Here is a 25,884-nt window from a genome sequence, read left to right on the forward strand (position 1 = left end):
CCTCTGCAAGATGTAGTTTTGAGGTGGTCAGTCCCTCTGAAAGATGTTGTTTTGAGGTGGTCAGTCCCTCTGGACGATGTTGTTTTGAGGTGGTCAGTCCCTCTGAAAGATGTTGTTTTGAGGTGGTCAGTCCCTCTGGACGATGTAGTTTTGAGGTGGTCAGTCCCTCTGCAAGATGTAGTTTTGAGGTGGTCAGTCCCTCTGAAAGATGTTGTTTTGAGGTGGTCAGTCCCTCTGGACGATGTTGTTTTGAGGTGGTCAGTCCCTCTGCAAGATGTAGTTTTGAGGTGGTCAGTCCCTCTGAAAGATGTTGTTTTGAGGTGGTCAGTCCCTCTGGACGATGTTGTTTTGAGGTGGTCAGTCCCTCTGCAAGATGTAGTTTTGAGGTGGTCAGTCCCTCTGGACGATGTTGTTTTGAGGTGGTCAGTCCCTCTGAAAGATGTTGTTTTGAGGTGGTCAGTCCCTCTGAAAGATGTTGTTTTGAGGTGGTCAGTCCCTCTGCAAGATGTAGTTTTGAGGTGGTCAGTCCCTCTGCAAGATGTAGTTTTGAGGTGGTCAGTCCCTCTGCAAGATGTAGTTTTGAGGTGGTCAGTCCCTCTGCAAGATGTAGTTTTGAGGTGGTCAGTCCCTCTGCAAGATGTAGTTTTGAGGTGGTCAGTCCCTCTGCAAGATGTAGTTTTGAGGTGGTCAGTCCCTCTGCAAGATGTAGTTTTGAGGTGGTCAGTCCCTCTGCAAGATGTAGTTTTGAGGTGGTCAGTCCCTCTGCAAGATGTAGTTTTGAGGTGGTCAGTCCCTCTGGACGATGTTGTTTTGAGGTGGTCAGTCCCTCTGAAAGATGTTGTTTTGAGGTGGTCAGTCCCTCTGAAAGATGTTGTTTTGAGGTGGTCAGTCCCTCTGCAAGATGTAGTTTTGAGGTGGTCAGTCCCTCTGCAAGATGTAGTTTTGAGGTGGTCAGTCCCTCTGCAAGATGTAGTTTTGAGGTGGTCAGTCCCTCTGCAAGATGTAGTTTTGAGGTGGTCAGTCCCTCTGCAAGATGTAGTTTTGAGGTGGTCAGTCCCTCTGCAAGATGTAGTTTTGAGGTGGTCAGTCCCTCTGAAAGATGTTGTTTTGAGGTGGTCAGTCCCTCTGAAAGATGTTGTTTTGAGGTGGTCAGTCCCTCTGAAAGATGTTGTTTTGAGGTGGCCAGTCCCTCTGAAAGATGTTGTTTTGAGGTGGTCAGTCCCTCTGAAAGATGTTGTTTTGAGGTGCTTAGTCCCTCTGAAAGATGTTGTTTTGAGGTGGTCAGTCCCTCTGAAAGATGTTGTTTTGAGGTGGTCAGTCCCTCTGAAAGATGTTGTTTTGAGGTGCTTAGTCCCTCTGAAAGATGTTGTTTTGAGGTGCTTAGTCCCTCTGAAAGATGTTGTTTTGAGGTGGCCAGTCCCTCTGAAAGATGTTGTTTTGAGGTGGTCAGTCCCTCTGAAAGATGTTGTTTTGAGGTGCTTAGTCCCTCTGAAAGATGTTGTTTTGAGGTGCTTAGTCCCTCTGAAAGATGTTGTTTTGAGGTGGTCAGTCCCTCTGAAAGATGTTGTTTTGAGGTGGTCAGTCCCTCTGAAAGATGTTGTTTTGAGGTGCTTAGTCCCTCTGAAAGATGTTGTTTTGAGGTGGTCAGTCCCTCTGAAAGATGTTGTTTTGAGGTGGTCAGTCCCTCTGGACGATGTTGTTTTGAGGTGGTCAGTCCCTCTGAAAGATGTTGTTTTGAGGTGGCCAGTCCCTCTGAAAGATGTTGTTTTGAGGTGGCCAGTCCCTCTGAAAGATGTTGTTTTGAGGTGGTCAGTCCCTCTGAAAGATGTTGTTTTGAGGTGCTTAGTCCCTCTGAAAGATGTTGTTTTGAGGTGGTCAGCCCCTCTGAAAGATGTTGTTTTGAGGTGGCCAGTCCCTCTGAAAGATGTTGTTTTGAGGTGGTCAGTCCCTCTGAAAGATGTTGTTTTGAGGTGGTCAGTCCCTCTGCAAGATGTAGTTTTGAGGTGGTCAGTCCCTCTGAAAGATGTTGTTTTGAGGTGCTTAGTCCCTCTGAAAGATGTTGTTTTGAGGTGGTCAGTCCCTCTGCAAGATGTAGTTTTGAGGTGGTCAGTCCCTCTGAAAGATGTTGTTTTGAGGTGCTTAGTCCCTCTGAAAGATGTTGTTTTGAGGTGGTCAGCCCCTCTGAAAGATGTTGTTTTGAGGTGGCCAGTCCCTCTGAAAGATGTTGTTTTGAGGTGGTCAGTCCCTCTGAAAGATGTTGTTTTGAGGTGGTCAGCCCCTCTGAAAGATGTTGTTTTGAGGTGGTCAGTCCCTCTGAAAGATGTTGTTTTGAGGTGGCCAGTCCCTCTGAAAGATGTTGTTTTGAGGTGGTCAGCCCCTCTGAAAGATGTTGTTTTGAGGTGGCCAGTCCCTCTGAAAGATGTTGTTTTGAGGTGGTCAGTCCCTCTGAAAGATGTTGTTTTGAGGTGCTTAGTCCCTCTGAAAGATGTTGTTTTGAGGTGGTCAGTCCCTCTGAAAGATGTTGTTTTGAGGTGGTCAGTCCCTCTGGACGATGTTGTTTTGAGGTGGTCAGTCCCTCTGCAAGATGTTTTGAGGTGGTCAGTCCCTCTGCAAGATGTTTTGAGGTGGTCAGTCCCTCTGAAAGATGTTGTTTTGAGGTGGTCAGTCCCTCTGCAAGATGTTTTGAGGTGGTCAGTCCCTCTGCAAGATGTTTTGAGGTGGTCAGTCCCTCTGAAAGATGTTGTTTTGAGGTGGTCAGTCCCTCTGGACGATGTTGTTTTGAGGTGGTCAGTCCCTCTGCAAGATGTTTTGAGGTGGTCAGTCCCTCTGCAAGATGTTTTGAGGTGGTCAGTCCCTCTGAAAGATGTTGTTTTGAGGTGGTCAGTCCCTCTGAAAGATGTTGTTTTGAGGTGGTCAGTCCCTCTGGACGATGTTGTTTTGAGGTGGTCAGTCCCTCTGCAAGATGTTTTGAGGTGGTCAGTCCCTCTGCAAGATGTTTTGAGGTGGTCAGTCCCTCTGGAAGATGTTGTTTTGAGGTGGTCAGTCCCTCTGGACGATGTTGTTTTGAGGTGGTCAGTCCCTCTGAAAGATGTTTTGAGGTGGTCAGTCCCTCTGCAAGATGTTTTGAGGTGGTCAGTCCCTCTGGACGATGTTGTTTTGAGGTGGTCAGTCCCTCTGCAAGATGTTTTGAGGTGGTCAGTCCCTCTGGACGATGTTGTTTTGAGGTGGTCAGTCCCTCTGCAAGATGTTTTGAGGTGGTCAGTCCCTCTGGACGATGTTGTTTTGAGGTGGTCAGTCCCTCTGGACGATGTTGTTTTGAGGTGGTCAGTCCCTCTGGACGATGTTGTTTTGAGGTGGTCAGTCCCTCTGGACGATGTTGTTTTGAGGTGGTCAGTCCCTCTGGACGATGTTGTTTTGAGGTGGTCAGTCCCTCTGGACGATGTTGTTTTGAGGTGGTCAGTCCCTCTGAAAGATGTTGTTTTGAGGTGGTCAGTCCTTCTGGACGATGTTGTTTTGAGGTGGTCAGTCCCTCAGCCTGGAGAAGAGTTTTACCACATAGTCTAGAACACAATACTTGTCAGTATTGTATATCATTATCATATTCACAAATAATACAGAACAACAACAACTAAACTAATGTTAAGGAGTTTGGTTGGCTAAAGGGGTTTAAAGACTATCGACTAAACTAGGGTTATTAAGGCTGCATGGTAATCTTTTCACCACCAATGGACAATATTTTAATGGCAGATATAGGCATAGTGGCATTAAAGTTAACTAAGATTATATAAACTGAGATGTGTATCCCTTTGCGTGTACATGTCTTGATCCTCTCGGTATACATATAAGAAAATATATGCAAACTTTGTTGAGAAAATATATGTGAAATGGAAAATTCAGTGTGTTTTACAAGGGAAGATATTTCAAATGGTACAAAATTAAATAACAAATATCTAAAATGAAAAACACTGAAACAACCAAAGAGGAAGTAAAGAAATTGATTATTGATACTAACAACAACAATAATAAAAATGGAGCTGACGGGATACAATGGGTTATAATTTTGGCCAATAGGTAACTCTTCTAGTATACCACTTTTAAAAAAAAATAGGGATATAGTCCTACTAATTAATTAACCTGTTCTAAACTTGCTAGGCAACACCTCCGCTGTGCTCTAAATTGTGTCTATCAGAGCTTGAGGCTGGTAATTCTGGGCTTTCCTAGTTCTAGCTGTGATGGTAGATAATATATGTTCTTATTTGGGCTTTTGATACATAATTTTTTTGCAGTGGTCTTGATGGCACACATGACAATTACAGGCCCATAAAAATGTACATTACTGTATACAGATTTAATCCGGAATAGCCCAGTAAAGTCACTGTGACAGTTCCATTGGGGTCTCTTATGAGGTAATTCCAATACATTTAAGCAGGAAACTGCTTTATCTCACGACGTTTCACTCACAGTGGGGCGTTATCAAGTGCTTGATAAATCCCCACTATGAGTGAAACGTATCACAGAATGGGTGAGGCTCGAATCCATGGCAAGTGAGTCATGTGTTAAACGTAATATAAAGAGTTTTTTCCCCCTGTTTAACTCTAGCCTCGATGTTTATGCTACTGTTAATGTTAAGTTGATTCAGGTACAGGTACACATAAACACAGTTACATACATAGTATTACATACACATAGCAGCATATGTGTAGATTACCTAGAATGACCCAAAAAAGACTTATTTCATGTACGGAGTCCAGTCCCTGGACCCATTATGTACCTCTGTAATCTTTTGACTACCGCCCACAGGATGGGTATGGGGTGCATAATAAACATATTAAACTAAACCTAGCTCCGGATAAGAACACGTACACACCATCCTCTCCGGGTAAGAACACATACACACCATCCTTTCCGGGTAAGAACACGTACACACCATCTCTGGGTAAGAACACGTACACACCATCCTCTCCGGGTAAGAACACATACACACCATCCTTTCCGGGTAAGAACACGTACACACCATCTCTGGATAAGAACACGTACACACCATCCTCTCCGGGTAAGAACACATACACACCATCCTTTCCGGGTAAGAACACGTACACACCATCTCTGGGTAAGAACACGTACACACCATCCTCTCCGGGTAAGAACACATACACACCATCCTTTCCGGGTAAGAACACGTACACACCATCTCTGGGTAAGAACACGTACACACCCTCCTCTGGTCGTCCTAGCTCCAGGACTTGAGAACCACCAACTGTGTTTGTTCGTGCTAGTACTTCCTGTTTTTATCTGTGTTTTGTCTTTGGTGTTTTTAAGCATATTTGCTTGTATCTGTTATTGCCAGGAGCCCTGAGTTTGGAAATACTGAGGCTGAAAACGCTAAAGAAAGACCATGTTGGCTGAGAAGAGACATAATGACCACGTACGTAACAATCGTCAGTAAATAAGACAAACGCCTCCTGAGGCGGGTCCGTTATACGATTAGATTTTGCCACCGAAGTGGCTAGTTTATTGTGCACCCCATATCCATCCTGTGGACGGTAGCGCGAGAGCATATGGATACACAAAAGGCCTAGGAACTAGGCCCCAAAGGGTTAACAGGAATACATATGGATTTATATCTACATATCTATAGTTCACTTATCTGTTACAAGCAAATTTAGGAAATTTGCTTAGTATATCTGGTATCTTATTTTCATTAATAAGATATCTTGACATGTCACATAGGTTATTATATTGTCTGTCTCTGTATTCCTCAATAAGTGGACAATTAAGCACATAGTGTTCAAGAGAGTGACCATATGCCTGATCTCATAATTTACATTTATACGATGACCCGCTGGTGGAGATTTTGGTTCTGGAAAAAAACCCGGCTGGGACATGTACCTGCGAATCATTCAAGTTCAATGAGATTTTAGATACTAGGTTTTTAGCTGGCTTGCTATTCCAACCCTTAAAAAAAAATTATATTAAATATGTATGTGGTGGCGTAGCTATGGCGAGGGAGTAGCATGAAGCTAGTGGTGTCTATTCCCACACATTAGTGATTATCTAATACACGTAGTTATAATTATAACTATAATCTTTCAAGGGGGTGGACCAGTAAGCCAGTAGAAGGCCTCGGTCAGATGACCAAAAGCTCCAGTTTTGGGTTATCATACGACTAAGACCTGCGTCAGGAAACACTTGTCCCGTTTTTTGACAAATCCTACCTCACCCAACCTAACACGGGTGATGTATGGAGCACCTGATTGCCGGTACCAACAAATAACAGAAATATTAACAGGAAGCAACAATAACCTTGTGCAAGGCGAATAACAGACTTCATGTGAATCGACATATTCTAGTCGTGAATCAGAATAATGTCTGATTATTATTATTACACTTAAGGCTGAAGAGCAAAGCCCGTAGGGGCCATACAGCGACTGGGGTAATGAGAAACAATCAGGTTTGATTCAGGGAAAGGAAAGATAGCTTAAATTCTTTGAATCAAGGACCCTTCACCGACATCAAGGTGCCTGAGAAATAAGTGTTTTTAGCCTACGAATAAATAAAGCTTAACGAGAAATGCTTATTTTTAAGTCAGAGCTTATTTTGATATCAATGTTTATTCTAAAATCAATTGTTTTTTTCTGCAGGAACAATGGTGGTGGCGTTAGGCATGGGAATGCTGCTGCTCCTGGTCCATTCATGGCATACAATATCAGGACAAAGTATTATTATAATTGTTATTTCGTTATTATTATTGCTGTTATTATTGTTGGGATAAAGTGAGATACTTTATTGCAGCAAAACTACTACAGATGACTATAATTTAATCTCGAGTGCTTTCGTGGTCTCTTGATCACATTCTCAAGGAACAGCATTCATAATTCCTTAAGAATGTTGTTAAGGGATCACGAAAGCGCTTGGAATTTGGGTACCACCGATTAGTTAAATTGCATGGCATTGGAATATCTGGAATCCGTATTTTTTAGATGAATTTAGTCATGGGAAAGCGCTGAGTCCATAGGGGTCATACAGCGCCTGGGAAATGAAAAGTACATAAACTGGTTTGACCCAAGGAAAATATGGATTGCTCCAATTCTGGTCAGAAAATAATGCATTCTGAATCAAAACAATATGCATGTTTTAGTTTTGTATTGAAACATTAACACTTCAGGGAAACTCACATGCATAAAGAAATACAATGTGAGGAGAGACTATGTTTCTGTCTCACTTTGCGCTCTTCAGATCTGAGGCTTACTTAACAGACTGAAGATCGAGCCTTCACCAGTTCTTGCACCGACAGACCTACACGAGTTTAGCGCTAATAATAATAATTCAACAAACAGAAATCCAAATATAGTCCTTTTTTTTACGTTATATTTATGTTTTCGTGTGGATCATCGTTATATGATAACCCGCAGCTGGTGCTTTCAGTCATCTGACCGAGGCTTTCCACTGGCATACCCCTCCACCCCTTTAAAAACTATGATCACAACCATTTATGTATGTAACATATGTTCAGAAGTGATTTTAACCTACATTCCATTTACAGGTAATGTGTCGCATTCGCCCAAGACTGAGGACTTGGTGTTGTTCGACTTATTGGGTGGAAAGGATACCATCTCTCTTAGAGTAGGTGTCCGTACCAGCACCACGCCCAGTGTCTGCTTCCTGCCTCGTGATACTGCAGGTATGCAGGATATATACAGAGAGATGTATGTATTTCAGGGATTAAAATGATCTCTCAGTGGATATGCATAAAAACTACTCCGAATAAATATGTGTACATAGGCCAAGTAATACACACCTCTCCCTGTTTATATCTAAGCTATCATTACATTGATGGTGTACAGTACCGACCAGCTTATAAGATACTTGTGGAACACCTGTTAAATTTATTTATGTAGTCATAGATATATTGGAGAACATGGAAGAACCGGAGTGATAATTTTGAGGTGCCCAGTCTCTCAGCTTCGATTAAAGGTCATTCTCGTAAGGACCCCAGTGGAAATAAGTCACTTTGTCGAACTTTTTTTGGGGTTATCCCAGGTTCTCTACACATATGCTGTTATGTATGATAACCTTTGTAACTGTATTTGTGTATACCTGAATGAATTTACCAGCCTTAATAACACTGAGACTAAGGGAACTCTACTTCTTAAAATTGCCACCACTTCTTACACTATCCGGTATAATTAATCTCGGTATTGGATTGAAAAAGTCACTGGTTGGCGGAACGTCTTTATAAATAAAGATATCCAAGTGCTGATCATATACACCTTTTGGTGTGTACACTATATACATCTCTTGGTGTGTATAGTGTACACTAAACGACACACCCTTAGGTGTATATAACTGTTTATGTACACGAGTAATGCACTCCACGGTTTATATACTTTGAGTAAGACATCTCTTGATGCATATACCCTATAAAGAAAAAAATGAGAGGCAATTATATACTGTAAGAACTATATATCTCAGGGGAAAATATGACCAAGTTCCCTGACGCAGGTGTTAATTAAGTCATGTGACCGAGGGTCTTCCACTGGCTTGCTGATGTGTCATGCAAAATAATTTGATATCATTTCCAAAGTTGCTTTTAATATATTGTACGATGTTTATTCTACAGGGTCGTGTAAGCTTCTGAGTCAATGTCCGATGTATCAACATTTAGTAGCGGACATCAAAGGCAACCTTGAGTTTTTCAGGTCTCGTATCTGTAGGTAAGTTTGTTCAAATTACGTTTATTCAATGAATGGTGTTTACAGAGGTCGTGCCTCAGCTCTTGGTCCTGCCTCTTAAACTGCAATCGACTAGGCTTCTTGGGCCCTAAAATGCCTTGTCTGTATGGATTTTGCGTCGAGTACTTCCGGCTCATTCCTCTTGCGTGCCACTCTGAGGATGTAGAAGTAGCTTATTCCATCCCTGTTACTGATGGCTAGGATGAGAGAGACGACTCTTAGGATGGTGTCTTGAGTGCTGATTGCTAGAATGGTCTGTCTTGAGCCGAGAGGTCGTGGCTAGGATGATCCGTCTTGGGAGGTGTAGGAGCTTGTCTTGAGAAATGAGGGCTAGAACGATTTGTTGTGAGAGACGGTGAGTAGTTCCCCAGATGCTTGCCCAAGGTCACAACCCCCACTCTGCCGTAGCTACCGTAAACTGACACGTATCCCCGCTCTGTGATGTAGATATCTTCATAAAACATCCAGTTCTCTTGTACATGGCATAGAGCATTCTGGGAGATGATAATTCCCAAGTAATAATAACTATAACTCTGCTCAAACTAAAACTTGGAAGTTGTGGTAGTTGCAGAAACCTCAATGGAATACTTGACAATACGTATTCTTATTGCCCTACTGAAGTCTCCTAGCTCAGACTGACACATTTTAACGCTACGTATATAACTCATCCTATGTGATTTAATATAACAGGGGAAACGGCTAATTTTTTCCACTATCAGTACATCCACACTTACTACTGTGCAATCTACATCTACAGGACCTTAAACTCCAATATCAACCTTGACCTAAAACGCTTTCTTGATAGTTGTGACAGAACCCACAGGCATAACACCAGACACAAACATCTCTACGACATTCCCCGTGTCCGACTAAACCTTTACAAAAATTCAATGTATGTCAAAGGCCCTAAAATCTGGAACACCCTACCTGAGAACTCTAGAACTGCAGACACATTCATCACCTTCAAAACTACCATTAGAAAACATCTTATCTCCCTGATACACCCTGTCAACTAAATACACGAATACCACCTGGTGGTTCACACTTACACTCACTCACCCATTTGACCATAAACAGAAATATTAATCTCAATCTTAAAATAATGAATCCTATGATACTCCAATACTGAAACTATGTACTGTGCCAAAACAAAAGCATTCACATTGCTAAACTCACAAACTAGTATTTAGTCACTTAGACATAATACCAACTTACCTCATAATTTGTAATATTTAAAAATAAAGAATTAAACTAAGTCTGCCCGAAATGCCTAGCCATGCTAGGTGTTCTAGTGGTACACTCTGTAATCATTATTTAACTACATGTAAACCACACAACAACCAAATTCTGTAAATTCAACATTGTAATCTTTATAGAGAATAAACTTTGAATTGAATTGAATTGAATTGAATAAAAAATTAGGTAGCAGCACATTGCCAGAGTATTATATTCTGCGAACTAAAAAAACTCCATGGCCCACTCCCTCACCACGTATCCCACACACCTTGTATGGCCAGTTGATTCAATATTGAGTCCAGGATGTTTGTGTGGTGCCCAGGACATTGTGTAAAATAAGTTGAGCAGGTTGGCATGCTAATTGGATTTAGCTTGTCACTTCTTCCCTACTGGTCAAGGATGCTGTAATTCCTAAAATAGGGATTAAAGTAGACTCATTGTATATATACTCAGAAATTACTATATACCTCTCGGTGTATGAAAAAGGATATATACCCCAAGAGGTGTATGCGTTACTCAGTGTATGTGTAGTACACAGGGAGTTTGTTCCACTCACCTACAACTCTTAAATTTGTCTAGTTTGAATCTGTTGCTTCGTGTCCTGTCTACTTTGAATCTGTTGCTTCGTGTCCTGTCTAGTTTGAATCTGTTGCTTCGTGTCCTGTCTACTTTGAATCTGTTGCTTCGTGTCCTGTCTACTTTGAATCTGTTGCTTCGTGTCCTGTCTAGTTCGAATCTGTTGCTTCGTGTCCTGTCTACTTTGAATCTGTTGCTTCGTGTCCTGTCTAGTTCGAATCTGTTGCTTCGTGTCCTGTCTACTTTGAATCTGTTGCTTCGTGTCCTGTCTAGTTTGAATCTGTTGCTTCGTGTCCTGTCTACTTTGAATCTGTTGCTTCGTGTCCTGTCTACTTTGAATCTGTTACTTCGTGTCCTGTCTACTTTGAATCTGTTGCTTCGTGTCCTGTCTACTTTGAATCTGTTGCTTCGTGTCCTGTCTACTTTGAATCTGTTGTTTCGTGTCCTGTCTAGATTGAATCTGCTGCTTCGTGTCCTGTCTATTTTGAATCTGTTGCTTCGTGTTCTGTCTACTTTGAATCTGTTGCCTCATGTCCTGTCTAGTTTGAATCTGTTGCTTCGTGTCCTGTCTACTTTGAATCTGTTGCTTCATGTCCTGTCTACTTTGAATCTGTTGCTTCGTGTCCTGTCTACTTTGAATCTGTTGCTTCGTGTCCTGTCTAGTTTGAATCTGTTGCTTCGTGTCCTGTCGACTTTGAATCTGTTGCTTCGTGTCCTGTCTAGTTCGAATCTGTTGCTTCGTGTCCTGTCTACTTTGAATCTGTTGCTTCGTGTCCTGTCTACTTTGAATCTGTTGCTTCGTGTCCTGTCTACTTTGAAACTGTTGCTTCGTGTCCTGTTTAGTTTGAATCTGTTACTTCGTGTCCTGTGTACTTTGAATCTGTTGCTTCGTGTCCTGCCTACTTTGAATCTGTTGCTTCGTGTCCTGCCTACTTTGAATCTGTTGCTTCGTGTCCTGCCTACTTTGAATCTGTTGCTTCGTGTCCTGTCTACTTTGAATCTGTTGCTTCGTGTCCTGTCTACTTTGAATCTGTTGCTTCGTGTCCTGTCTAGTTTGAATCTGTTGCTTCGTGTCCTGTCTACTTTGAATCTGTTGCTTCGTGTCCTGCCTAGTTTGAATCTGTTGCTTCGTGTCCTGCCTACTTTGAATCTGTTGCTTCGTGTCCTGTCTAGTTTGAATCTGTTGCTTCGTGTCCTGCCTAGTTTGAATCAGTTGCTTCGTGTCCTACCTACTTTGAATCTGTTGCTTCGTGTCTTGTCTACTTTGAATCTGTTGCTTCGTGTCCTGCCTACTTTGAATCTGTTGCTTCGTGTCCTGTCTACCTTGAATCTGTTGCTTCGTGTCCTGTCTACTTTGAATCTGTTGCTTCGTGTCCTGTCTACTTTGAATCTGTTGCTTCGTGTTCTGTCTAGATTGAATCTGTTGCTTCGTGTCCTGTCTACTTTGAATCTGTTGCTTCGTGTCCTGTCTAGTTTGAATCTGTTGCTTCGTGTCCTGTCTACTTTGAATCTGTTGCTTCGTGTCCTGCCTAGTTTGAATCTGTTGCTTCGTGTCCTGTCTACTTTGAATCTGTTGCTTCGTGTCCTGCCTACTTTGAATCTGTTGCTTCGTGTCCTGCCTACTTTGAATCTGTTGCTTCGTGTCCTGCCTACTTTGAATCTGTTGCTTCGTGTCCTGTCTACTTTGAATCTGTTGCTTCGTGTCCTGTCTACTTTGAATCTGTTGCTTCGTGTCCTGTCTACTTTGAATCTGTTGCTTCGTGTCCTGTCTACTTTGAATCTGTTGCTTCGTGTCCTGCCTAGTTTGAATCTGTTGCTTCGTGTCCTGCCTACTTTGAATCTGTTGCTTCGTGTCCTGTCTAGTTTGAATCTGTTGCTTCGTGTCCTGCCTAGTTTGAATCAGTTGCTTCGTGTCCTACCTACTTTGAATCTGTTGCTTCGTGTCTTGTCTACTTTGAATCTGTTTCTTCGTGTCCTGCCTACTTTGAATCTGTTGCTTCGTGTCCTGTCTACCTTGAATCTGTTGCTTCGTGTCCTGTCTACTTTGAATCTGTTGCTTCGTGTCCTGTCTACTTTGAATCTGTTGCTTCGTGTTCTGTCTAGATTGAATCTGTTGCTTCGTGTCCTGTCTACTTTGAATCTGTTGCTTCGTGTCCTGTCTAGTTTGAATCTGTTGCTTCGTGTCCTGTCTACTTTGAATCTGTTGCTTCGTGTCCTGTCTACTTTGAATCTGTTGCTTCGTGTCCTGCCTACTTTGAATCTGTTGCTTCGTGTCCTGCCTACTTTGAATCTGTTGCTTCGTGTCCTGCATACTTTGAATCTGTTGTTTCGTGCCCTGTCTAGTTTGAATCTGTTGCTTTGTGTCCTGCCTAGTTTGAATCTGTTGCTTCGTGTCCTGCCTACTTTGAATCTGTTGCTTCGTGTCCTGTCTAGACTGAATCTGTTGCTTCGTGTCCTGTCTAGACTGAATCTGTTGCTTCGTGTCCTGTCTAGACTGAATCTGTTGCTTCGTGTCCTGCCTAATTTGAATTTGTTGCTTCGTGTCCTGCCTACTTTGAATCTGTTGCTTCGTGTCCTGCCTAGTTTGAATCTGTTGCTTCGTGTCCTGTCTAGTTCGAATCTGTTGCTACGTGTCCTGTCTACTTTGAAACTGTTGCTCCGTGTCCTGTCTAGTTTGAATCTGTTGCTTCGTGTCCTGTCTACTTTGAATCTGTTGCTTCGTGTCCTATCTAGTTTGAATCTGTTGCTTCGTGTCCTGTCTACTTTGAATCTGTTGTTTCGTGTCCTGTCTACTTTGAATCTGTTGCTTCGTGTCCTGTCTACTTTGAATCTGTTGCTTCGTGTTCTGTCTACTTTGAATCTGTTGCTTCGTGTCCTGTCTAGTTTGAATCTGTTGCTTCATGTCCTGTCTAGTTTGAATCTGTTGTTTCGTGTCCTGTCTACTTTGAATCTGTTGCTTCGTGTCCTGTCTAGTTTGAATCTGTTGCTTCGTGTCCTGTCTAGTTTGAATCTGTTGCTTCATGTCCTGTCTAGTTTGAATCTGTTGCTTCGTGTCCTGTCTACTTTGAATCTGTTGCTTCGTGTCCTGTCTAGTTTGAATCTGTTGCTTCGTGTCCTGTCTACTTTGAATCTGTTGCTTCGTGTCCTGTCTACTTTGAATCTGTTGCTTCGTGTCCTGTCTACTTTGAATCTGTTGCTTCGTGTCCTGTCTAGTTTGAATCTGTTGCTTCGTGTCCTGCCTACTTTGAATCTGTTGCTTCGTGTCCTGTCTACTTTGAATCTGTTGCTTCGTGTTCTGTCTACTTTGAATCTGTTGCTTCGTGTTCTGTCTAAGTTAGATAAGTTCAATACATTATTTACATCTTCTTCATTTGCTCCCGTCTTCCTTACATTCAGCAAAAGCTAAGTCTACCCAGATAATTCTTTTAAACTTTTGAAGAAAATCGTAAAAGCAAGAGTTCTGAAGATTTCTTTACCGTAATTAACTCTAATACACATATTAATCATTTAAAATGTATAGAAATAACTTGCCAAACAAGTGTTCGGCCCAGGAGAAACCGGCCTAAAAATCAGCACACAAGTGCGGTGTTTCCCGTAATTTTAAGTGACGTTTGTTTCACGACTCACGAGTCAGGCATAAAAATAATTCTCAGACTTGTGAGATGTGACTCAGTTAACTTTCACACTATGATATAATGGCAAATCCTTATGGAGACAACTTTTCACTTGGAGACCAAGCTTTTTCAAGTCTGTGATAGAATTAAGAAAGCTTGATCCTCAAGCGACACTTTTTTTTTTCAATAAAGGTCCCCATTGTGCTATACTGTTTTTATCATGACTCACGAAAACGTAATAACACGATTGAAAACAAATCAACTTGTCGATTTTACAAGCTCTTTCCCATTTTTCCAGAATGACAGCAGAGAACGTTTTTCTTTGCTGTCCACTGACTCCCTCCAGCCCACAAACAGGGATGGGAACGGTTCTTCGACCTTCAAATATTCGGCCTCAAGCTGGTGAGAGCTTGCAACCACACTCAACTCCAAGACCCAGTGCACACAGGCAAGAAACTGGTACCTTAGCTACTCAACATTTCCCGAGTGAGTCAACTGGAGCCTCGGTTCAACGGCCTCCAGTCCACACACTACAGCCTAGCATTACCATTCCGGTAGTACGGCCACCATCTTCCTTTCCTGTACCAGACATCTCGAGTAGTTCAATTCAACATTCACCACTGTTGCCTTCACTGATCGTAGGTGGTGCAGAACCCGACCGTAGGATTTCTGCGGATGCTGGAGAACCAGCCGTTGGCGGCCAAGCTCCTGACGGACAGCAGGGACCTGGTCAAACACCTGGCACGGACATAATTCCTCCAGAGAGTGAATGTGGCTCCGTAGCTGTCGTTCCTACTTCAACAAATGTAAGCACGAAACTATTTGCTATGGTTGAAGGGGAATCAAAGACCAAGGTAACCCATGTTTAATTTTTCTTCAGCCGATGCCGTAACAATAGATCCCTCAAACGGAAGTATAAATGATACAAGCAAGATGATGCATAGGATTGAAGCTACTCGTTCAGTCCTGTAGGATAAGTTACTTGTCATTCCTGTAGGATAAGTTACTCTACAATCCTGTAGGATAAGTTACTTTTCATTCTTGTAGGATAAGTTACTCTTCAATCCTGTGGGATGTTACTCTTCAGTCCTGTAGGATAAGTTACTCTTTAATCCTGTAGGATAAGGTACTCTTCAGTCCTGTAAGATAAGCCACTCTTCATTCCTGTAGGATGTTACTCTTCAGTCCTATAGGATAAGTTCCTCGTCAGTCCTATGCTATAAAATTTAAGTTACTCTTCAGTCCTGCGCTATAAGATTAATTAACCGCTATCACGTCTCAGTACCCAACATTATTTAATCTATAACTTGTTTTCCCTTTTAGAAGTGGGTCTTGATATTGGTGAAGGGCTCATAATCCAAGGTATTGAAGCTTCCTACATTTCCTTCCTGATTATAACCCCCCCCCCTGATTTTTCAGGGGTTGTGTCCCCACTACCTCTTTAATATTTACCCCATAATTCTTTTATTCATGGGGAAGCGCTAAACCTGTCTCGGTGTCATATAACACCTGGGAGAATGGGAGGTTTATCAGATTCGATCCGAGGAAGGTGAAGCTAATCAATTTCTTGGATCAAAAGCGCGTCGACATTAAGGCATCTCCCCCTTTAAAGGTCACAGGGCCGACAGGCCTAAAAACATTAAAATTACTATTATTATCATCATGGAAGAGTACTGAACCCGTAGGGTTCATATAGCTGGAAAGTGGGAGGTAATGAGGTAGAATATAGCAGAAAAGGAAGGTAAGTTTCATCAAGAACCCTTAAGCAGCGTCAAAGCACCTACTTTGAAGGGTTAAATGTACTGTAAACTGAGTAACATTAACCCACTTCTTCCCCTTCCCCTCCCAACAGCCTGCAGCATGGCCATGGATTGCAAGTCTGGGACGAAAAGTAGGCTCCCAGTTTGATTCCGTATGTGGCGGGGCTTTGATAACCCGGAGACACGTGTTGGCTGCTGCTCACTGCATTCTTGATCCCAGATCCTCTGTACCGTGAGTGTATCCACATGTTATAGGTGTATGGTCGAGCCCAGACTACCTGTACCGCGAGTCTCCTGTCAGAATCGATGTACCGTGAGTATATACTTCCTAGAATTGTACCTTGAGGATGTACGTCCTAGAATCGTGGTAGAATGAGTATATATGCCCGAATCCCTGTACCGTGAGTATGTACTTGCCCAAATCTCTATACAGTAATTATATCTACTTGTTGGTAAAAAGATACATGCAGCAAAAGGAGACCTTTATTAGTACGAATATTGAATTAGGTAGGACCGAGGACACTTTTCAGAGGGGTTCCTTATTGAAAGTCGTTAAAGTACTTAATAAATACATATCAATGTGGATATGCATGAATCTTTTCACCATTTGTCGGCTACGCCACTATCTACAAGTTCCAGTTGTGAATATGATAATTGTATACAATACCGACAAGTTGGTAAATAAGACACTGCAGCAGTATCCGAAACGCTTCGCCTACACAGTAGGCTTCATAACTATGTCTTCGAGGGTGATGGACTGATTACATCGTCATTACATCTCTACTGGTTCTGTTTCCTCTATTTGACTGAGGAAGCCTACCGTGTAGGCGAAACGTTGGTCTACTGCAGGCCAAACTCATGTTCACTCATGTACCAGTCGAAAGTTCTCATTTTCACACATCTCCTTTATTCCACCACTTTTGCTCTCTGTATATAAGAATCCTACAGTATAAATAATATAACTACAATTGTTATATCATGTTAACTAGTCTCTCAAACATTAAATATTTGTCCAGGACACACATCCGGCTCGGAGCTTACAACAGGTCCAACGACACAGAGGCTCCCAGAGACTTCACGATCGCTCAGTACGTCGATGCTGGTTTCAACAACACAACTTTTGAGAATGACCTTGCCATCATCACCCTATCTGAGGATGTAACGTTTACTGGTAAGCAAATCTATAATTGTTCCAAACCATACCACGGGCAGGGTTAGAACCCGCGATCAGAGTCATACAACTCCAGACCGACGCGTTAGCCACTGGGCCAGCTACCCACGATAAAATTCGTCCAACTAGGTCATTACGATTTCGTGAGTCATAATTGTTCCCCCCTCATGTTATAGGGGCAGACATGACTCACGAAATCGTAATAAGGTGATTGCAAACAAATCACGGAACGGGTGAGGATTGAACCTATTACACGTACTTCTCATAGGTTCAATCCCTACCCGTTCCTTGGTTAGATGCAGACAAGGTGTGACTAATGTTTTGAGTGAAAAGTCCAAAACCACGTCATGGGAGCAGAAGTAAAAGGTTGAAATATAGAGAAAACTTATTACTCTTTTTTTCTATATTCATATTAATATGCACTTCTTATTGATAAATGTTCAGGATACTAACATTTCAGCATTATTTTGTGATTTTAAACAATTCCCTGATGAGCTGTTAACAAAGTACTTACGAAGTAACTCCATATAACTCGTACTAATGTCTATTAATTTACTATGGAAATCCCATAGGTATCAGACGAAGTATAATATTCTGACAAGATTGTCACTTGTGCAATATTACAAATTTTCACGAGGATGTCCTCCTCTTACCAAGAGTTTTATCAATACAATTAATTGATAAATAGATCGATAAATCCCCTAATTAAAGTTTCCTGATGTTGCAAATATGTCAGTGTAATAATTATCATTTTTCTCTGAAAACAGAACAGTAATTCTGCATTCACTTCCCCGTTTTCACTACTTTAATAACTTACAGAGCACATCAAGCCTGTTTGTCTGCCATTAAGGTTCGAATACGATGGATTCCGTTACCAGGATTTGGACCTAGTAGGCTTGGGACCAGTCATCACAACAGGAGGTAATTATCATTAATACAATTATTATTATAATGGTAGAATGACCCACAATATATTATGCTTGAGTGATACTTCTAGTAAGATTATAAATACATATATTAATTGCTAATTTTGTAATTTTTATTGATAATTTTTATAGGCTACCTTATACTAAGATATGTTCTGACTAGTGAATTTTATTTGAAAATAAGGTATCAGCTGTGAGTTTTATTAATATTATAATGTTAATATTATGAAGAGTAAATAAATTATAGAATCATCTATAGTTTTTCATTGTTCTTCGGTGTTATGTGATCTAGAATTATTATTATTAGGATGACATTCACGGGGAAACGATAAACTAATGGTTACCATGTATAGGAGTGTAGATGGTTCATTACCTTTGTAACCTGCCATGATTGTGACCAGATCTACCTGGAGTTCATTACCTTTGTAACCTGCCATGATTGTGACCAGATCTACCTGGAGTTCATTACCTTTGTAACCTGCCATGATTGTGACCAGATCTACCTGGAGTTCATTACCTTTGTAACCTGCCATGATTGTGACCAGATCTACCTGGAGTTCATTACCTTTGTAACTTGTCATGATTGTGACCAGATCTACCTGGAGTTCATTACCTTTGTAACTTGCAATGATTGTGACCAGATCTACCTGGAGTTCATTACCTTTGTAACTTGCCTTGATTGTGACCAGATCTACCTGGAGTTCATTACCTTTGTAACCTGCCATGATTGTGACCAGATCTACCTGGAGTTCATTACCTTTGTAACTTGTCATGATTGTGACCAGATCTACCTGGAGTTCATTACCTTTGTAACTTGCAATGATTGTGACCAGATCTACCTGGAGTTCATTACCTTTGTAACTTGTCATGATTGTGACCAGATCTACCTGGAGTTCATTACCTTTGTAACTTGTCATGATTGTGACCAGATCTACCTGGAGTTCATTACCTTTGTAACTTGCCTTGATTGTGACCAGATCTACCTGGAGTTCATTACCTTTGTAACTTGCCTTGATTGTGACCAGATCTACCTGGAGTTCATTACCTTTGTAACCTGCCATGATTGTGACCAGATCTACCTGGAGTTCATTATCTTTGTAACATGTCATGATTGTGACCAGATCTACCTGGAGTTCATTACCTTTGTAACTTGTCATGATTGTGACCAGATCTACCTGGAGTTCATTACCTTTGTAACTTGCCATGATTGTGACCAGATCTACCTGGAATTCATTACCTTTGTAACTTGCCATGATTGTGACCAGATCTACCTGGAGTTCATTACCTTTGTAACTTGCCATGATTGTGACCAGATCTACCTGAAGTTCATTACCTTTGTAACTTGCTATGATTGTGACCAGATCTAGCTGGAATTCATTACCTTTGTAACCTGTCATGATTGTGACCAGATCTACCTGGAGTTCATTACCTTTGTAACTTGCCATGATTGTGACCAGATCTACATGGAGTTCATTACCTATGTAACCTCTCATGATTGTGACCAGATCTACATGGAGTTCATTACCTTTGTAACTTGCCATGATTGTGACCAGATCTACCTGGAGTTCATTACCTTTGTAACCTGTCATTACTGTGACCAGATCTACATGGAGCTCATTACCTTTGTAACCTGTCATTACTGTGACCAGATCTACCTGGAGTTCATTACCTTTGTAACCTGTCATTACTGTGACCAGATCTACCTGGAGTTCATTACCTTTGTAACCTGTCATTACTGTGACCAGATCTACCTGGAGTTCATTACCTTTGTAACCTGTCATTACTGTGACCAGATCTACCTGGAGTTCATTACCTTTGTAACCTGTCATTACTGTGACCAGATCTACATGGAGCTCATTACATTTATAACTTTTCATGATTGTGACCAGATCTACCTGTAGTTCATCGCCTTTGTAACTAGTTCAGCTATCATAACACTGAGGCCCTGTCCCTGGACCCATTATGTACCTCTGTAATCTTTTGACTACCGCCCACACCATGGGTATGAGGTGCATAATAAACATATTAAACTAAATATGAACTCGTGCAAATGAGTAAGCCTACTATTATAGTACACTTAATTGAATGTGTTCATGTGGTTCCAAGCTGTTAGAATCATAGAAGTGGAAGAATGGAACGTAGTCAAATTCGATCCAAGGAAGAGGGTAACTCCAATTCCTTGAATCAAAAACATTTACCCGACATCTGGGAGCCCCCTTGTAGACTCCTAATTTTCTGTGTATACATTCCTGAAGATTAAATATTTATTTTTCATTTATTTTTAGAGGGAAGACTTCGGCAAATAACACAGCAGAATATCAAACTTCCCATAGTTGGTCTTGATACCTGCCGCAGGACCTACAAGACTTTCAGGTCTCTGGTGTTTAGTCACAAACACATATGTGCTGCTGGAGGCACCAGAGATTCCTGTGTGGTTAGTAATTTCCAGGAGTCTTGACTTATATTTCAGTCTGCTAGACAGTACGTTGCTTGAAACAGAACTGTATATAATAGTACTGCAATTTTTTTTTCAATTCCTGACTTTTTTGAAACACTGAATATACGAAAAATTAAGATTTGTCTTTGTTTTATTCCAGACTGACAAAGGAGCTCCAGTATTTTTTCATGATGAAGATACCACACAGAAGTTCTTCGTGGTGGCTTTAGTATCATATGGTTATGGATGTTCACAGCCAGATAAGCCAGGAATGTTCACTCGTGTAGGGGCTTACTTGGAATGGATAAGTCAGAATATTAAATGATGTCTCCGTCTGCAGCATAAGATGAGAAATAGACATGAGTGTCGCTACATGTAGGCTTTGTTGACGACGTTTCGCCCAAGCAGGAGCTTTACGTCACAAAGGTACTGCGTGGGCGAAACGTTAGTAAAGGTTATATCTAACCACATTTCCTTTCCTTGGATTGAGTCCACCTCCCATTCCCAAGGCACTTAATGGCCCCTACGGGTTCAAGCGCTCCCGTATATATTATAAATTGTAAATGCATTTATGTGTATTTCTCATTTACTCATTTTAAACCATTCCCAACCATTCGCAGGGATTTTATATTTTAAAAATAAATTTTAAATGTAAATCTTGTTTAAATATTTTGTTTTTAGTCTTTTAATTGATCCCAGACGCTCAGTCCAAGAATATTTTAATGTCTTCAAGGATTTAAGTAAACTCAAGTGTATATATATCGAGATATATATCTTGGTATATATATCTAAAGTAATTTTTGTTTTGGAAATATAAACACAAATGCAGTATAATGTGATCCTTTATTGACTACGTTTCGCCCACACAGTGGGCTTTTTCAAGTCACAAACAGAACTACCTGGGGTGTTGTTAAAGATTCGCCGGTATTTTCCCGGCCCGGGCCCTTCCAAGTGGTGGCCCGGCACTGGCTCCCTGTCTAGGGAGTGTCTGAGACCTAAGTCTCCCATGGGAGGAGGCACAAGTACCCCCCTCATCTTGTAAGGTACAAACTCGGGCTCTGGCACCAACCATGCCCTAGAAGGGCAATGCATGGTGTCGATCGTGCTAGCGCTGTGCTCTCCTGTGTGGAGTGTCGTGTGTTGGTGTTCATTTTCATTCATGTTGATTCGCAGGTCCTTCTGGCCCAGGTCTTCTCCAGATGGTGACCCGGCAGTGGCCCCCCCTCGTGGGGGGTGACGATAATCATCTTTCTTCTTTCTTGGCCCTCCGGTTGGAGGATGTCGTCTTCTTCTATCTTGCGCTGACTCCCCCAAAGAGAAGCGCAGTCGGGCAGAGGCAGCAGTTACAGGGTTGATTGGAGCCACACCCCAGCTTTAGCGGACAGCAAAGTGCTGGGTGAATGGTCATGGATAGTCGTGCTAGACGAGGGTACCGTCTTCAAGGTCCCTATTCTGAAGCATCCTGAATTTCCTCTTTGAGGTGTACTTGACTTCCACAAGGTGTTGGGTGTTGGCAGTGAGTAGTCTGGTCATGTCTGCAGTGGTGTATGTAGCAGTTTGGTCATAGGTATACTTGACTGTTCCGTCCTGGAGGTGATGATGGATTTCTGAAGACAGCATTGTGTTCTTATACTCCTTGGTTGTGTAGAAGTATACACCCTTCAGATATCGGACCCGTTGTGGTGCAGCAGTGTCAGTGACAGTGGCACCGTGAGGTGCATCCGCAGTGTCTTGTGTTTTTGCTTTCTTGGCTGGTGGCTGAACTGGTGAAGGCGAGATTTCCGACTGGTCAGTTGCTCTAGCAGTGGATGAAAGCGGTAGTGGACTCTCATTGGTGGGTTTTGCCGACGTCTCTGAGGTCTCTGATTGGTCCATCTCTGTGTCTAGTGGAGGTTGTGACAGCGGTGGAGCAGCGGTGATGCTGGTAATATTTGTAGTAGATTTTAGGATCTCAGTGGAAGGTGGTGATGCAGGGAATGTGAGGCCAGGCATATTATTTAGTTTGAAAAGTTCATTGATGGTGGTGTTGAAGGAACCAGGCTCAGCTGCATTCTGTACATGAGCATACATAATGCAACAAAGAATCTTGGTGGAGTCGGCAGTAGGTGCTGGCAGGGAAGTGGTGGGAGCAGCTTGCGTGGCATGTAGTATCTTGGTAGTGTCTGCTTGAAGCTTGGCGATAGCAGAATATGTGGTTGCTTGTGGGTTGGGTTTCTTTTGTTGTTGTTGTTTCTTGAGTATGTCTCTTCTGGTAGGGCACCTGGCAGCAAGAGTATGGTGGTCATTCTTGCAGTTCAAGCATTTAGGTGGTGAAGCAGTAGTGCAATTCTTGAAGTCATGACCCTCACGGCCACAGGTGGAGCAGAACTTCTTGTCCTTGGTAGGACAATCATTTGTGGTGTGTAAGTATGAGTAACAATTATAGCACTGTGAGATATGTTGGAATTTCTCTGCTTCGATGAAGGCTGGGTTGATGTGGAAGTAGTGAATAGCCAGGCCCTCAGCGAGAGCTCTGGCTGCCATGTTGACGTCACTGAAGGTGACCTTCAGCATGGATGAAGCATTGGGTATTTTAGTAATGAAGTCCACCTTGGCCCAAGGGTTCTTTGCTTCGATAGATGACTTGATTTCTTCAGTGGCCTGTACAGTGATAAGGTTGTCGAGTCGCTTGAGGAACACAGTTCTCCTGGCCCTCAGTGCTGGGGAAGCCAAGACAAGAAATCCCTGGTCTCGTAGAGTGGTAGTAGCAGTGGTGGTAAGTAGTTTCTCAGCCTCTGTGTCGTCTGTACAGACGACAACAAAGGCCTCTTTGAGCGATAAAATCGCATTACATTTGACTTGCAGCCTGCCACTAACGACAGCTGCAAGTGCTAGTTTGGACGACTCATTGGTTGAGCCACTCGCTGGTTTGATCTTTACTCTGTTAGAGTAATGCATCGTGAGTAAGCAGTGTGGAGTGGAAGGAACGCGAGTATTTATAGTCCGGTTCAGAATGCTGAGGTCAGGTGAAGAATGGTATTTTATACCATTTATTTCCAATTTTTGTTTTAATATTCGTCAGTCGAGTCCTGACACGGGTAATCTAGCGACGACCCGTAATCTTAACTGGTAGGTTAGGTAAGGTATGTCAGGAAATAGGACAAGTGTTTCCTGACGTGGGTCTCAATCATATGACCCGCCACTTCTGGTCATCTGACCGAAGTTTTCCATATGATGACCCACCACTTCTGGTCATCTGACCGAAGTTTTCCATATGATGACCCACCACTTCTGGTCATCTGACCGAAGCCTTCCACTAGCTTTCCGATCCGATCTAAACCGACTGTTATTATATTATTCATCAGAGACAGGACAAGTGTTTTCTGACACGGGTCTTACTCATATAAATGACCGAGGGTCTGAAACTCATGCAGGTTGCATTGAAAATTGGGTTGGGCAAATGTTTTGTTAGTGGGGTGGATTGTAAAGGACCTGCCTAGTATGGGCCAACAGGCCTGCTGCAGTGTTCCTCCTTTCTTCCCCTCAAGGAAGGTTCCTTGATGTTTGTGAGGGGCTCTTGATTTAGGGAATTGGATCTGTGCTCCAGTTCCCCGAATTAAGCCTGAATGCCTTCCACATCCCCCCCCCAGGCGCTGTATAATCCTCCGGGTTTAGCGCTTCCCCTTGATTATAATTATAATAAATCCTCCTTTCTTATGTCCACAATACATACACGAAGATAACTAGACCTTAAGTATAATCAGCATTCTTGTAAAGTGATAGATAAGATCCTAGGGATTTGGATGTTAGACCATAGGTAATGCTATCATCACAAAGCGACAGCTTAATTAAAGTCAGGTAATCATTTCCTAGCCATCTTAACAGTTTTGTGGATCTGATTAGCTTGTGCTACTGGGTCAGTTGCCGTGTTCCTTCCTTAAGTGAATGTGACCTGACCTGACTAGGTTGGGTGCATTGGCTTAAGCCGGTAGGAGACTTGGACTTGCCTCGCATGGGCCAGTAGGCCTGCTGCAGTGTTCCTTCTTTCTTATGTTCTTATAGCAAAATAATGAAAAGCAGAAGGAATACGCACCCACCTATAATGGGTGGGTATGGGACAAGGGATACGCTCCCACCTATAATGGGTGGGTATGGGACAAGGGATACGCTCCCACCTATAATGGGTGGGGGGGGAGACGAGATACCCCCCTTCAGTGGATGGATGTGGGATTAGAGATATACACAAACCTATAGTTGATGGGTGTGGGGGAAGGGATACACATCCACCTACAATGAATGGGTGTGGGAGAAGGGATAAACACCCACCTACAATGGATGGGTGTGGGAGAAGGGATACACATCCACCTACAATGGATGGGTGTGGGAGAAGGGATACACACCCACCTACAATGGATGGGTGTGGGAGAAGGGATACACACCCACCTACAATGGATGGGTGTGGGAGAAGGGATACACATCCACCTACAATGAATGGGTGTGGGAGAAGGGATAAACACCCACCTACAATGGATGGGTGTGGGAGAATGGATACACATCCACCTACAATGGATGGGTGTGGGAGAAGGGATACACACCCACCTACAATGGATGGGTGTGGGAGAAGGGATACACACCCACCTACAATGGATGGGTGTGGGAGAAGGGATACACACCCACCTACAATGGATGGGTGTGGGAGAAGGGATACACATCCACCTACAATGGATGGGTGTGGGAGAAGGGATACACACCCACCTACAATGGATGGGTGTGGGAGAAGGGATACACACCCACCTACAATGGATGGGTGTGGGAGAAGGGATACACACCCACCTACAATGGATGGGTGTGGGAGAAGGGATACACACCCACCTACATTGGATGGGTGTGGAGGGATACACCCGCCTACAACGGGCGGATGTGTAACAAGGCATACACATCGCCTATAAGAGGAGGGTGTAAAGGGATACAACAGGAGAGAACTGAATTTTTTTTTTTTTGGTAACGCACACTGCATGTAATATAATTAAATATTTGATGTAAAGAACAGACATCTACCGCTTCCCAACACCAACACTGCAACACACCAAACACACTCTCCAACACAAACACTTAACACACCAAACACACTCTCCAACACAAACACTTCAATACACCAAACACTCTCCAACACAAACACTTAACACACCAAACACACTCTCCAACACAAACACTTCAACACACCAAACACTCTCCAACACAAACACTGCAACACACCAAACACACTCTCCAACACAAACACTTAACACACCAAACACACTCTCCAACACAAACACTTCAACACACCAAACACACTCTCCAACACAAACACTTAACACACCAAACACACTCTCCAACACAAACACTTCAACACACCAAACACTCTCCAACACAAACACTTCAACACACCAAACACTCTCCAACACAAACACTAC

The 25,884-nt window shown here is 42.5% G+C and overlaps 1 protein-coding gene across 1 annotated transcript; it reads left to right on the forward strand.

The window, feature by feature from the left end:
• Positions 1 to 6,643: 6,643 nt before the first annotated feature.
• Positions 6,644 to 21,108, forward strand: LOC128691844 (CLIP domain-containing serine protease B9-like). Its single transcript, XM_070100994.1, has 9 exons — positions 6,644 to 6,716; positions 7,544 to 7,681; positions 8,621 to 8,714; positions 14,457 to 14,964; positions 16,011 to 16,150; positions 16,935 to 17,089; positions 17,909 to 18,010; positions 20,301 to 20,449; positions 20,613 to 21,108. Exons 1-9 carry the CDS (start codon positions 6,647 to 6,649, stop codon positions 20,775 to 20,777), a joined length of 1,521 nt encoding a protein of 506 aa, XP_069957095.1. The 5' UTR covers positions 6,644 to 6,646; the 3' UTR covers positions 20,778 to 21,108.
• Positions 21,109 to 25,884: the final 4,776 nt, after the last annotated feature.

The sequence above is a fragment of the Cherax quadricarinatus genome, chromosome 75, assembly GCF_038502225.1.
Source record: "Cherax quadricarinatus isolate ZL_2023a chromosome 75, ASM3850222v1, whole genome shotgun sequence".
In the NCBI taxonomy this organism is placed as follows: Eukaryota; Metazoa; Arthropoda; class Malacostraca; order Decapoda; family Parastacidae; genus Cherax; species Cherax quadricarinatus.

Excerpts from the sequence above, each read along its gene's own strand:
- LOC128691844 (XM_070100994.1), top strand. The coding sequence starts at position 6,647 with ATGGTGGTGGCGTTAGGCATGGGAATGCTGCTGCTCCTGGTCCATTCA. Across the intron at positions 18,011-20,300 it reads ACCAGTCATCACAACAGGAG|AGGGAAGACTTCGGCAAATA; the intron begins GTAATTATCATT and ends ATTTATTTTTAG. Across the intron at positions 20,450-20,612 it reads GCACCAGAGATTCCTGTGTG|ACTGACAAAGGAGCTCCAGT; the intron begins GTTAGTAATTTC and ends GTTTTATTCCAG.